This window comes from Mobula birostris, chromosome 7 (assembly GCF_030028105.1).
Source record: "Mobula birostris isolate sMobBir1 chromosome 7, sMobBir1.hap1, whole genome shotgun sequence".
NCBI classification, from domain to species: Eukaryota; Metazoa; Chordata; class Chondrichthyes; order Myliobatiformes; family Myliobatidae; genus Mobula; species Mobula birostris.
Window position 1 is genome coordinate 20,710,142 of NC_092376.1, and position 12,528 is coordinate 20,722,669.

General features: G+C 43.7%; 1 protein-coding gene across 1 annotated transcript; it reads right to left on the reverse strand.

Moving 5' to 3' along the window:
- Positions 1–234: 234 nt before the first annotated feature.
- chst7 (carbohydrate (N-acetylglucosamine 6-O) sulfotransferase 7) lies at positions 235–10,345 on the reverse strand. The gene is made up of 2 exons (XM_072264237.1): positions 8,819–10,345; positions 235–1,115 (listed from the first exon to the last, which is right to left on the reverse strand). Exon 1 carries the CDS (start codon positions 10,095–10,097, stop codon positions 8,856–8,858), a length of 1,242 nt encoding a protein of 413 aa, XP_072120338.1. The 5' UTR covers positions 10,098–10,345; the 3' UTR covers positions 235–1,115; positions 8,819–8,855.
- Between the last annotated feature and the right edge of the window lie 2,183 nt (positions 10,346–12,528).

The window sequence follows — 12,528 nt, forward strand, 5'->3', positions numbered from 1 at the left end:
CTGTCATCTACTATGTGTTTGTGGTCTAGTAATCTGAGAATTGCAATGCACCATTTAACCCTAAATTTCTCTTCAAAGATCTAGTAAATTTTAACCTCATAATCCGTTTTCCCTTTATATACAACCCAGAAATGTTGATTATAATTGAATACCCAAAAGTGCAAACAGTCTTCCAGCCTCAGCTTAATTATGGTGGCTGTGGACTCACTTTCAGCGGACTTTGTGGCTCATGTTCTGTGCATTACTTCTTTACTTTTTTAAATGTTAGCACGATTTGTTTTTTTGCACATTGGACGTTTTTCAATTCTTGGTTTTCTGGGGTTTTCGTGGATTCTATTGCATTTCTGTTTTGTGGCTGCTCACAAGAAGGTGAATCTCAAGGCTGTATATGATATACATACTTTGATAATAAATTTACTTTGAACTTTTGGTTGTGTGTAGGTTCAATCTTACACCCTTGTATTCGTATACTACGCTTCCAGATTGGAAGCCAATTATAATTTATCTCTTAATATTATTATATCTGCTTGTAGTGCTACTTTTATCAACTTCTATTCCACATAAAATCTTACAATTTAGAATGAATCTCTCTTCCCTAGTTTTCATTCAAAAAACATTTTTGCAAACTGCAAACTTCACCTGTTATTATTCATACAAAAGCATGTCTTGTTGAATATTTCACAAACTTGTAACAATACTCTCTCCAAGTTGAACCTTCCAATTTGCAAATCCAAATAACTTGGTGAACGTGAAAATTAAAATGAGATGAACCCCAATGCAGTCTTGTGGAACAACATGCATCTCATCCTTCTTTTCAAGAAACCAATTTACTTTTCAACTCACCAACTAACTCTGAGTGTAACCATACTCCCTTTAACTGTGTGCCCTGTTACATTTAACAAAATAAAAATCTCTTCTCTGGTGTCAAATCAATTAGTATTTCAGAATTCAAATGTTCTGCTGCAACATTTTCATCAGTTCTTGAAAATGCAACACCGTGCGTAATTCCAGGAAAGTGGAAGAGAGAGCAAGTGAATGGTGCCAGTTACGAGAGTGGGTTTATCTATTTCTGTGTGCTTGGAACTGAATGCTGTCCCAAATTTGCTTAGGTGAATCTGAAAGACAGAAAACAGGTGGAATTTAGGCTTTACAAGTGGCCATCACAAAGAAAAACAGTGAATCTACTGACATAATCAATAGCAAACAAACCTCAGCTGTAATTATGGGATATTTTAATCTTCTGGAACTTGTGTGAAATTAATAGAGATCGATTTACTCAAATAGTTCCAAGGACTATTTTCTTCAGCAACAGAATTTTCATTTGTTTCCAAATTGAAAGAAAAGTGAATATTTGACAAAATTGTTGTCATGATTTTGTTAATTTTGAGGACAGAACTAATAATAAATTCTGCTAATGAGACTTTACAGCAAACTCAGAGGGAGATGAGGGGCTGTTTGAAAAACAAAAGAAGGAACCTTAAATCTGTTCCATTTTCCCTCCAAGTTCTTGCTGCCAAAATATAATACTCCACATTTTTCTGTATTAAATTTCATCTTTCATTTGTCTCTCCACTCTACCAGCCTATCAATGCCTTGGACAGTTTCTTATTGTCCTTTTCAATGCTTGCTGCACCCCAAGCTTGGTCTCTTCTGCAAATTTTGAATTTTTGCCCCATACCTACATTAAAGTACACAATCTATATATTACTAAAACTCTCATGCTCTGTCTGTCTGTCTGTTTGTGACCTCCAATTAGCGCAAATGGTGCATTACAGCAGCACTTTTTTTGGCTAAATCGAATTAAAATGCACTAACTTACAGAATGCAAAGTTCAGGGTTATATATTCATATAAAATTGCTCATACGCCAAAAATCAACAAGCTGGCTTTCACCCGAGACCCAATCGGCCATCATGGAAATCGGGACGCGACAGCCCGACGCAAGCGCACGGCCAGTCTCAGCAGCGACACCTACCGGAACAAAAGGGCAGGGCAGCTCTATTTCGAGGGGTCACATTCTGCTGATCACCATCAGCATGTACAGGATTGGGACAGATCTAACTGCCGCCCATCAATAAGAGATAATTAAGTCTTATTGTAATGACGTACTTTGAGACACCCATAAAACCCTTTGCTGCAGTCAAAGGACAGCGGTGACTATATCACGTCCATTTAGGAGAGCACCAACCACATCGTCAAGAATAATCAGCATCCTTTGGTGTTACTGCTTCGTGTCTTCTATCCAGCATTAGGGTAAAAAACAAAATGGTCAGCCTAATTATGCCGTGTGGAAAGGGAAAGGGGAAACTATGGTCAAGAGATGATGCCAAACGTCGTTGGGAAGCAGCAAGGAGAGGGAGAGAACAAGAATCGGATGAGGCCAGGGCTGCAGGACTCCAGGATCAAAGAGTCAGAACAAAAAAAGATGAAAGAAAAAGAGACAGAGGAGGAGAGGCAAGCACGTCTCCAGGATCAGAGACAAACAAAAAACAGCAGAAGGGATGAAGAGACCGGGGATGAAAGGGCTGCACGTCTCCAGAATGACAAAAACAGGCACAGAAGGAGGAGAGAGGAAGAGACAAAGCAGCTGAGAAATGCACACCTCCAGAATCAGAGACAAAGAACAAACAGCAGAAGAGATGAAGAGATGGGGGAATGAAAGGACTGCATGTCTCCAGAATGACAACGAGAGGCACGAGGGTGGCAGATAAACCAGTAATGATGCCACCAAAAGTGTCCTTCGTTAAATGAGAAGGAGCTGTATTTGCTTTGCCATGAATCATTCTTCTTTAATAAACTGAGGTTTTCTACTTCAGTTTCCAAAGCAAAGCTATACCAATAGCATTCAGGAAAATTTAATGTTCATTCTGGTCACATCAGACTGCACTATCCTACTCTCAAAGGGTGCCCCAACGGGTCACCCTGTTGTCTCGTATAAGAATACTGGACCTTGAAGAGTTGTATAAAAACCTATTAAGGCTGCAACAAATCATGATAGGTAAGGTCACCACAGGAAAGATGCACTGGGGTGTTCAAGTCGATTGTTAAGGATGAGGTCTCAGGGCATTTGGAGGCACATGATATAATAAGCTAAAGTCAGCAATGGTTTTCCTTAAAGGAAAAGCTTGCCTGACAAAACAGTTGGAATTCTTTGAGGAAGTAACAAGCAGGATAAACAAAGGAGAATTGGTGAATGTTGCGTACTTGAACTTTCAGAAGGCCTTTGATAACATGCTGCATATGAGACTGCTTAACAAATTAGAGCCCGTGGTATTATAGGAAAGATACCAACATAGATAGAACGTTGGCTGATTGGAAGGAGACAAACAGTGGAAATAAAGGGAGCCTTTTCTGATTGGCTGCTGGTGACGAGTGGTGTTCCACAGAGGTCGGTGTTGGGACTTCTCTTTACATTATATGTCAATGATTTGGATGATTCAATTGATGGCTTTGAGGCCAAATTTGCAGATGATATGAAGATAGGTGGAGGGGCAGGTAGTGCTGAGGAAGCAGGGAGCCTGCAGAAGAACTTGACAGACTAGGAGAATGGCAAAGAAGTGGCAGATTGAATATTTGTTGGGAAGTGTACGGCCACACACTTTGGTTGAAGGAATAAAAGAAAAGATTATTTTCTAAACGAGGAGAAAATTCAAAAAGTGCAAAGGGGCTTGGGACTCATCATGCAGGATTCCCTAAAGGTTAGCTTGCAAGTTGAATTGGCAGTGAAGAAAGCAAATGCAATGTTAGGATTCATTTCAAGAGGACTAGAATATGAAAGTAAGGATGTAATATTGAAAGGCCTAGATAGAGTGGATATGGTGAGGATGTTTCCTATAGTGGGAGAGTCTAGGACCAGAGGGGACAGCCTCAGAATAGAGGGACATACATTTAAAACCGAGATGAGGAGGAATTTCTTTAGCCAGAGCGTGGTGAACAGCTGTGGAGGCCAAGTGATTGGGTGTATTTACGGGGAACATTGATAGGTTCTCCATTAGTCAGGGCATGAGGAGAAGGCAGGAGAATGGGGTTGAGAGTGAAAATGGATGAGCCATGATGAAATGGCAGAGTGGACTCAAAGGGCCGAATGGCCTAATTCTGCTCCAATCTCTTATGGAGAGGATTCCAAGATTTGTAAAAATATTGCCTGGAATGAAGAACTTTAGTTACAAGGGAAGGTTGACTTAGGTTTGTGTTATTTTCTTAGTAACAGCAAGAGAATTTAACAGAGGTGTATAAACAATGAGAGGTTTAGTAGAATGAACAGGAAAGACCTATTTCCTCTTAACAAATAGGTTTCAGTGGTTGAGGCTAAACTGGTACCTGGGTGACAGTGTAAACGCAGGCAGGCTTTTTTTCCACCGAGGTTGGGCAAGGTTAAGGGTGAATAGTAAAATGTTTAAGGGGAACATGAGAGGGAACTTTGCTTAGAGGGAGAGTTTCTGCAACGAGCTGCTAGGGAAAGTGGTGGTTGTGGGTTTGATTTCAACTTTTAAGAGAAATTTGGACAGGTACACGGATGGGAGGGTATGAAGGGCTATGGTCCAGGTGCAGGTTGATGGAGCTAGGCAGATTAATAGTTTGGTATGGACTAGATAGGCTGAAGGGCCTTTTTCTGTGCTGTAGTATTCTGACTCTATAAGCCCTTAATGTGCTACTACTCATGAGGTATACATACTATCAGCTGGAAAGTGAGGTTAGTCTCAGTGGTTCTTTTCTGGCAAGCATTCACATGATTAAATAAAATGGCCTATATTTTGCAAATTCCCATTACTCAGCAATTCTATAGCACTGCAATGAATGTGAATACACATGAACATCAATTTTTGAAAGTCACAGAAATATCAACCAGGCAAATAACCAGGTAATTTTTTTTAGGATGTTGACTGGGATCATGGATCTCCGTTTTCCTTGATTGAGATATTTATGTTTCCACCTCTCCGCTTTCCGCAGGGATCAATCCCTCCACAATTCCCTTGTCCATTTGTCCCTCTCCACTAATCTCCCTCCTGACACTTATCCCTGTAAGTGGCTGAAGTGCTACACCTGCCCACACATCTCCATTCAGGGCCCCAGGCAGTCCTTCCAAGTGAGGCAACACTTCACCAGAGAATCTGCTGGGGTTGTCTATTGTGCCTGGTGCTCCTGATGTGGCCTCCTCTACATTGGCGAGACCCATCATAAATTGGGGGGGGGGGGGGTAGAACCGCTTTGTTGAGCACCTCGGCTCCATCCGCCGCAAGAGGGACTTCCCAGTGCCCAAATATTTTAATTCCTATTCCCGTTCCTGTGCTGCCTTGTTGGTCCACGGCCTCCTGTTGTGCCAAGACGAGGCCACCCTCAGAGTGGAGGAGCAACACCATACATTCTGTCCGCATAGCCTCCAATCTAATGGCACAAATATCGATTTCTCCTTCCAGTAAACAAATTTCACACCCACCCCCTTCCTCTATTCCCCACTCTGACCTTTTGCCTCTTCTCGCCTGCCTACTACTTCCCCCTGGATTCCCTCCTCCTTCCCTTTCTCCTACCAGATTCCTTCCTTTCCAGCCCCTTACCTTTCCTACCCACCTGGCTTCACCTATCACCTTCTAGCTATCCTCCTTCCTCTCCACCCACTTATTTATTCTGGCATCTTCCCCCTTCGTTTCCAATCCTGAAGAAGGGTCTCAGCCCAAAAACTCAACTATTTATTCATTTCCACAGATGCTGCCTGACGTGCTGAGTTCCTCCAGCATTCTGTGTGTGTTGCCTCCTAAAATATGATTTGTCTTTGATACTCAATTCAATAGCTCATAATATGTGTACAGGTTCCCAAAAGTAGCAATGACTTGTTCAGATGTTTTTGTAAGTGGGAAGCAAAGAAACTTTAGATACTGAAAATTTCAAACAAAACCAAAAAACGTTAGAAATACCCCGTTGGCCAGGCAGTCTTTGTAGAGGATGAAACAGGACATCAGGTAGATAGATGACTTTTCATGAGAATCTGTTTAAGTATTAGTTGCAAACTGAATGATTGACTAGATTGCAAGGTGAATGCCCAGCTCTTTTAAGGCCTGAGGAATTTCATAAAAGCAAGTCTATGCCCGCAACCTTCTGACCCAGAGGCAAAATAGAGCATGTGTGTACTTGTTAAAGGATATTGATGGTCTCAGTCAACCCTCCGGAGCCATCAGACAAAATATTTTAAAAAATGAGTCCAATTGATCAGTAGAAAGGTCAGACCAAGATTTGATGGGGAACACAGGTATGAATCAGTTTTATTTGTGTTCATTTCTGAGATGTCAACATCACTGAAATATTATCCATCCTTACTTAGGTAGCTGCAAACTATTTTCCTGAACCACTCTACTTTTCTGGATGAAGGTACTCCCACAGTTTTGTTAAGAGGTGAGTTCCAGCATATAGGATTAGAGGTTGGGTCTTTCAGTTGTTCAGGGTCTCCCTCCGCAGTTGTCGTTTGTTCTTTACGGTGCAGTGTAGGTCATTCTCGTGTAGTGCAGCTCCCTTCCCCACAACCACCACTTATGCTTGCCCACACTGTCCCAGAACATGTGGATCTTGGAACAGCCTCTGCAGCCACTTCAAGATCCATCGGCAGATAACCCCTTAGGAGAACATCATACTCGACTCGAGTGAGCACACTACCACTACTAGATTTCAAAGTTCTACATAAATTTATTATCAAAGTTCATATATGACATCATATACAACCCTGAGATTCATTTTCTTGTTTGCATACTTAACAAATCCACAGAATAATAACTATAACAGAATCAATGAATAACCACCCAACTAGGGTGTTCAAACAGAGCGCAGAAGAGAGTGAAGCAACACTCACAACACGCTGGAGGAACTCAGCAGGTCGGGCAGCATCCATGGAAACGATGCTCCTCATCCTATTACTGCTATCTTTGGATTACCTAAAATTTCCAGTAATCTTTCTCCTTCAGCCCGTAGAATGAATGCATTTCTTACTTTAATGGCGAAAAGATGTATTTTACAACACTGGAAAGAGACTAATGCTCCAACTTCGTTTTTTTGGTTTTCCCAGACGATATTATGTTTAAATTTGGAGAAAATTAGAAGTAATCTTTATGATTCTTCAGTTAAATTCGATCAGACCTGGAGACCTTTTATTCAACATTTTCATTTAATGTAATATTTTTTTCTCTCGGTCCATATTTATATTCCCTTCTTGTTTTTTTTAACTGTTTTTAATGGAGGTCGGGTTTGAGGACGTGATTTTAAGTACTTTAACGCTACTTGTTTCCTAGTTAGCCCATTGCTTTGCTTTGCTTTTTAGTTTAGTTGCACGGTGGGTTTTTTTTGGGGGTTTTTTTTGTTTTTTTTTTCTTTTTCTATTGATATATATAAAAATTAGTATACTATTATATTACCTTGTTATTTTATGTTTAAATTGCACTGTTTGTATTAATTTTTTTCTGTTTTAATATTTCCTGTAATATATTATATTCTCACAGTGTATTAGTGCCTATATGGCTTACCTTCTGTGTACTTATTCAATAAAAAGATTTAAAAAGAAAGAACGGAAACGATGTCGCCCGACCTGCTGAGTTCCTCCAGCGTGTTGTGAGTGTCGCTTTGATCCCAGCATCTGCAGATTATTTTGTGCAGGAGAGAACAAACTGTGCAAATGAAAACGAAGAAATAATAATAAATAAATAAGCAACACATATCGAGAACGTGAGATGAAGAATCCGTGACAGGAAAGTCCATTGGTTGTGGGAGCATTTCAATGATGGGGCAAGTGAAGCTGAATGAAGTTATTCCCATTTTGATGATTTGCAGCAGAAATCCAAACCAGGTTTGTAATTTGAAGGGGAACCAGCAGACAGCTGTTTTCCCATGCACCTGATACCCTTCTCTGCTTTGGTGATAGGGGATTCAGGTTTGGAAGCATGAGTGGATTGGGGATACTAATCGTGAATAATCATCGAGGCAGGGTGCAGTCAGCAGTCAGAAGGGTGAGATGACACATCAGAAAACTACAACTGACTGTGCTGGGATGATGGTGCTATCTGCAGGGTGTCAGGCTGGATTGAGGAGCAGGTCAGCTGGTGAGAGAACGTCCAAGGCCCTTGTTGGATGTGATGAGGCAGGGAGAGCCGAGCCTGGAAAATATTACTCTAGGTGGTGCCTTTTAAGTGAATGTAATAAGAAGCTTCATAAGATTTAACATCGATCTTGGGGGTGGGGGTGTACTTTATCAAACATACAAGCTATGCACTTTGCAAAGCAGAGAATGATTTCCAGACATGCTCGATTACATTGGTTACCATTGTGAACATCTGAGAGCCTCTATTTATTGGCACATGACGTGGAGGGAAGGAGCAGAATGAAAACTATTAAACACAAGAGATTCTGCAGGTGTACTGGAGTGCTGAACTCTGCAGGTCCGGCAGCATCAATGGAGAAGAATAAAGAGTTTTGGGCCAAAACCATTCATAAGACCATAAGGTATAGCAGCAGAATTATGCCATTTGGCCCATCTAGTCTGTCCACCAATCCATTATGGCTCATTTATTACCCCTCTCAACCCCATTCTCCCGCCTACTATCCACGACCTTTGACACCCATACCAATCTAGAACCTACCAACTTTCACTTCATCAGAACTGTCCCTTTTCAGAATGAAAACTACAGACCATGTATCAAGCTAACCCCCAATTTTGATGACTATTTATTCACAGAAATTGTTTCAAGGGATGCACAAAAATACGGTGGGGATCAATTTAACACAGTCCACCAATCTATTCTTGTATTATGACTGCATGTTGTGTATTTTGATTTTTTTTTTACCTTAATCTGACTTCGGAACACTAACTGGGAGGTAGGTCTACGTGTATTGCTCGTTCTTTAATTGGTAGCCCAGCAATTTCATAGCCTTCTGGCACTTCTGCTCCACCTGCTCGATCTGCACCAAGCTCAGCCTTTTCTTCCATGCACTGATGGCTTCCTTGGCGTCCCTGGAAGAGATGAGGAAGGGCTTGTCCGAAGAGTAGCCTATCCCCCGTGTCATGTTCAACACGTATTCCTCGGTCGAGGGAGTGACCGTGAGATTGGCGAAGGTGTAGAGTGTCCTCAACCCATCCACTGGTTCCAGCACCAGGTCCTCGTAGCGAATGGTGAGATACCTCCGAGTGATCCAGGCTGGGGAGCTTCTGACCAGCGCCTGGTCTCGGCTCCAAGCCTCACAAATCACCTCCAGGGCGTTGGACACGTAGGTGTCCGCTCGCTGCGACCTACTGGGGATCGCACGTTGATCTTTTCCGTGTTTCTTCCTGCTCCTGAGTACTTGGATGCTCTCCCTCACGAGCGAGAGCTTCGATTTCATCCGGGAGTTGTGCACTGCCCTGGGATCCCTGACCAGCTGAACTACCTTGAAGTTCAGGGAAGGGTCCTGCATCAGGGGGAGCAGAATCCCCGCATCCAAGACTCTTACATCCTTAATCACCATCACGTCATACTTTCTGCACTCGGTCTCCAACTCCTCGATGTCCCGGGGCGCGCACTGTTTCTCGCAGACACTGGCGTCCACCAGCTCTACGCGCTCCTTCTTGTAGGCGCTGCACAAAGGCGCCGAGCAGATGACTTTGTTGTTCCTCCAACCGAAGATGGTGCGGGTGGTCAACGAGCCCGAGGGGCCGGGCGACGCGTAGAGTTTCAGCACGGAGAAGTCGCACTGGAAGAGGGAGCGTAGCATGTCCCTGACCGCCCCCTGCAAGCTCTCGGCGTCGCCCGGGTACAGAGCCTGCCACATCAACCACATGGGCTCGTATAGATAGAACACCCTGGGGTGCTGGTTGAAGAGCTCTCCCGCGAACGAGGACCCCGTTCTCCAAGTGGCGTGCAAGTACACGTGCTGCTTCTTGTTGCCCACCGTCCCTGGAATCGAACTGTTGGCGTCGCCGCCTTGCGTCGAGCGAGGGTCTTCCGCCTCCTTTGGGAAAACCCGGAGCAAGTATTGTTCCCGGGAAGACCTGCTGGAGTTGCTGCAGTCCAGCAAGTAAGGAACGGCTAGCAGCAACACCGAGTAAGCGACAATGATGATCAGATACCTGCTGTGGAGCCTCTTCATCTCATCAGCTCGTGTCGGTGCTTCACTCTCCTCCTTTCCGAGTGGCCTTTTGTTTACGTTGCCCCTCGCGGCTCACGTCCTGATCATCTTGCCGTCGGTGTGAGAACGGACGCCCCCTCTGCGATGCTTCCGCCGCAGCGCACGGATGCCAGAGCTGACCGGCGAGGGGCGATTGTGCGCCCGTCATCTGTGTAAAGAGGGCGGGAAGGACCGCCGGGAACCCGCCCAGTCGCTGAGAGAGAAAGGCGTGTGCACGCTGCGGGGGGGGGTGAGGGGAACAGAGCGGGGAGGGGGTGGAGGGAGAGGAGAGGAGGGGGTGGAGGGAGAGGAGAGGAGGAGTGGAGGGAGAGGAGAGGAGGGGGTGGAGGGAGAGGAGAGGAGGAGTGGAGGGAGAGGAGAGGAGGGGGTGGAGGGAGAGGAGAGGAGGGGGTGGAGGGAGAGGAGAGGAGGGGGTGGAGGGAGAGGAGAGGAGGAGTGGAGGGAGAGGAGAGGAGGGGGTGGAGGGAGAGGAGAGGAGGGGGTGGAGGGAGAGGAGAGGAGGGGGTGGAGGGAGAGGAGAGGAGGAGTGGAGGGAGAGGAGAGGAGGGGGTGGAGGGAGAGGAGAGGAGGGGGTGGAGGGAGGCAGGGAGCCGAAGGGAAGGGGGGGGAAGAAAAGAGGAATGATACGGAGGGAGAGTAATAAGGGAGGGAGAAGAAACTGACGTATAATTGGAAGGGAGGGGAACTTCGAGGGCGGGAGGATGTGAGGGGGAGAGGAGGGGTAGGATCAAAGAGAGGGGTAGAGCAGCGGAATGAAAAAGAACGATGTAATGAGTGTGTACAGTATGACAGGTGAGCGAATGTGTGTTTAAGGGAGAATCTTGCGCCAATTCCGAGCAGGGCCGAAGTTCCAGACGCGGTCGCCAGGAGAATTGCGATGAAGCAAGTGGGTGTAGTGTAATCAACATTTGTGTTAATGAAATTATTGATCAGATAAATAAACGTATGTCACACGTTTTTGATAATAGTTTAATTTGCAACTTTTGGAAAATGGGTTTAAGTTTAATTAGCTCAAACTGCTAAAGCGCGCCTAGCAATGATGTAACCTGTAGCGGCGTTTTGCTCTGTTAGTATTTTATTTCTTGCGGATTAGAGAAAAGCTGTTTGCGTCATAAGGATCTGTGAATTCATATCGGCTTGCATGTATTATCCTGCTTCCAATGGCTCTGGTGATCGGAGGTAATCATTAGAGCAATTAGGAGTAGGGTAATTAATACTGTACAAGCTGATATAAAGTGACTCCTTGTCATTGAGAAATGTCGGAAGAGAAAATTAGAAATGACAATAGCTCGTTTTACATTTGGCTTTTAAATAACCGGAGAAGCCTGGACATTCAGGATAATGGCGAAATGAAAACAATTGCTACCCGAGGCAGTAACTATGAAACCATTGGATTATTTTGGTGAAAATTTAATTCACTTATGTACAGAAGAACAGTAGAACCAATTGTTGGAACCTATGTGCCTTTGATGCTGCTGTAAACAAATTTTCATTATACCTGTACTGCACCATAATTGTGCACATGGCAATAAACTTGACGTGGAATCTGCCATCCTCACCCAATCCAGTTTATGGATGACTCCAGAAATATTAATGTGGTCTGAATGGTTTGCTTGTTCACATTGAAGGCAATAGTACAAAATGATGGTCAAGCTGCTTCTGCAGTGGCAAATGTTAAAAACATTTGAGTCGAGAATCTGCATCAGGACAAAGAGGGGAGAAGTAAGAGAAAAGATAGGGGTAGACAATATGTGCTGATCTTGATGTTCATTCCCCAAAGTTTACTAAAGCAAATTTATTATCAAATTATGTATGTTACCAAATACTGCCTTGAAATTCATTTTCTTACAGGCATTTACAGGAAAATAAATAAAATAGAATTTATGAAAAACTATACATTACCAAAAGGCTGACAAAGAAACAATATACAAAAGAAAGCAAAATGTGTAAATAAAAAATACTGAGAAAATTGGTTGTAAAGAGTCCTTGAAAGTGAGTCTGTAGGTCGTGAAACCAGTTTAGAGTTGGGGTGAGTGAAGTTATCCACATTGGTTCAGGAGCCTGACGGTTGTAGAATAATAACTGTTCCTGAACCTGGTGATGTGGAACCTAAGGCCTCCTGCCCAATGGTTGTAGCAGGAAGAGCACAGCCTGGATGCTGGGGGTCTTTGATGATGGATGATACTTTCTTGTAGCAACATTCCATGCAAATGTGCTCATTTAGGGAGGGTTTTGCCTGTGGTGGACTGGGCCATATCTGCCTCTTTCTGTAGTCTTTAACATTGCTGGGTGTTATGAACTGTAATGTTTTTAGAAGCAAACCAGCAGCAAGATATTTCACACTGAGTCAGGTTTTAATGTTAAAACCATTATCTTTATTAGTATCTACTTA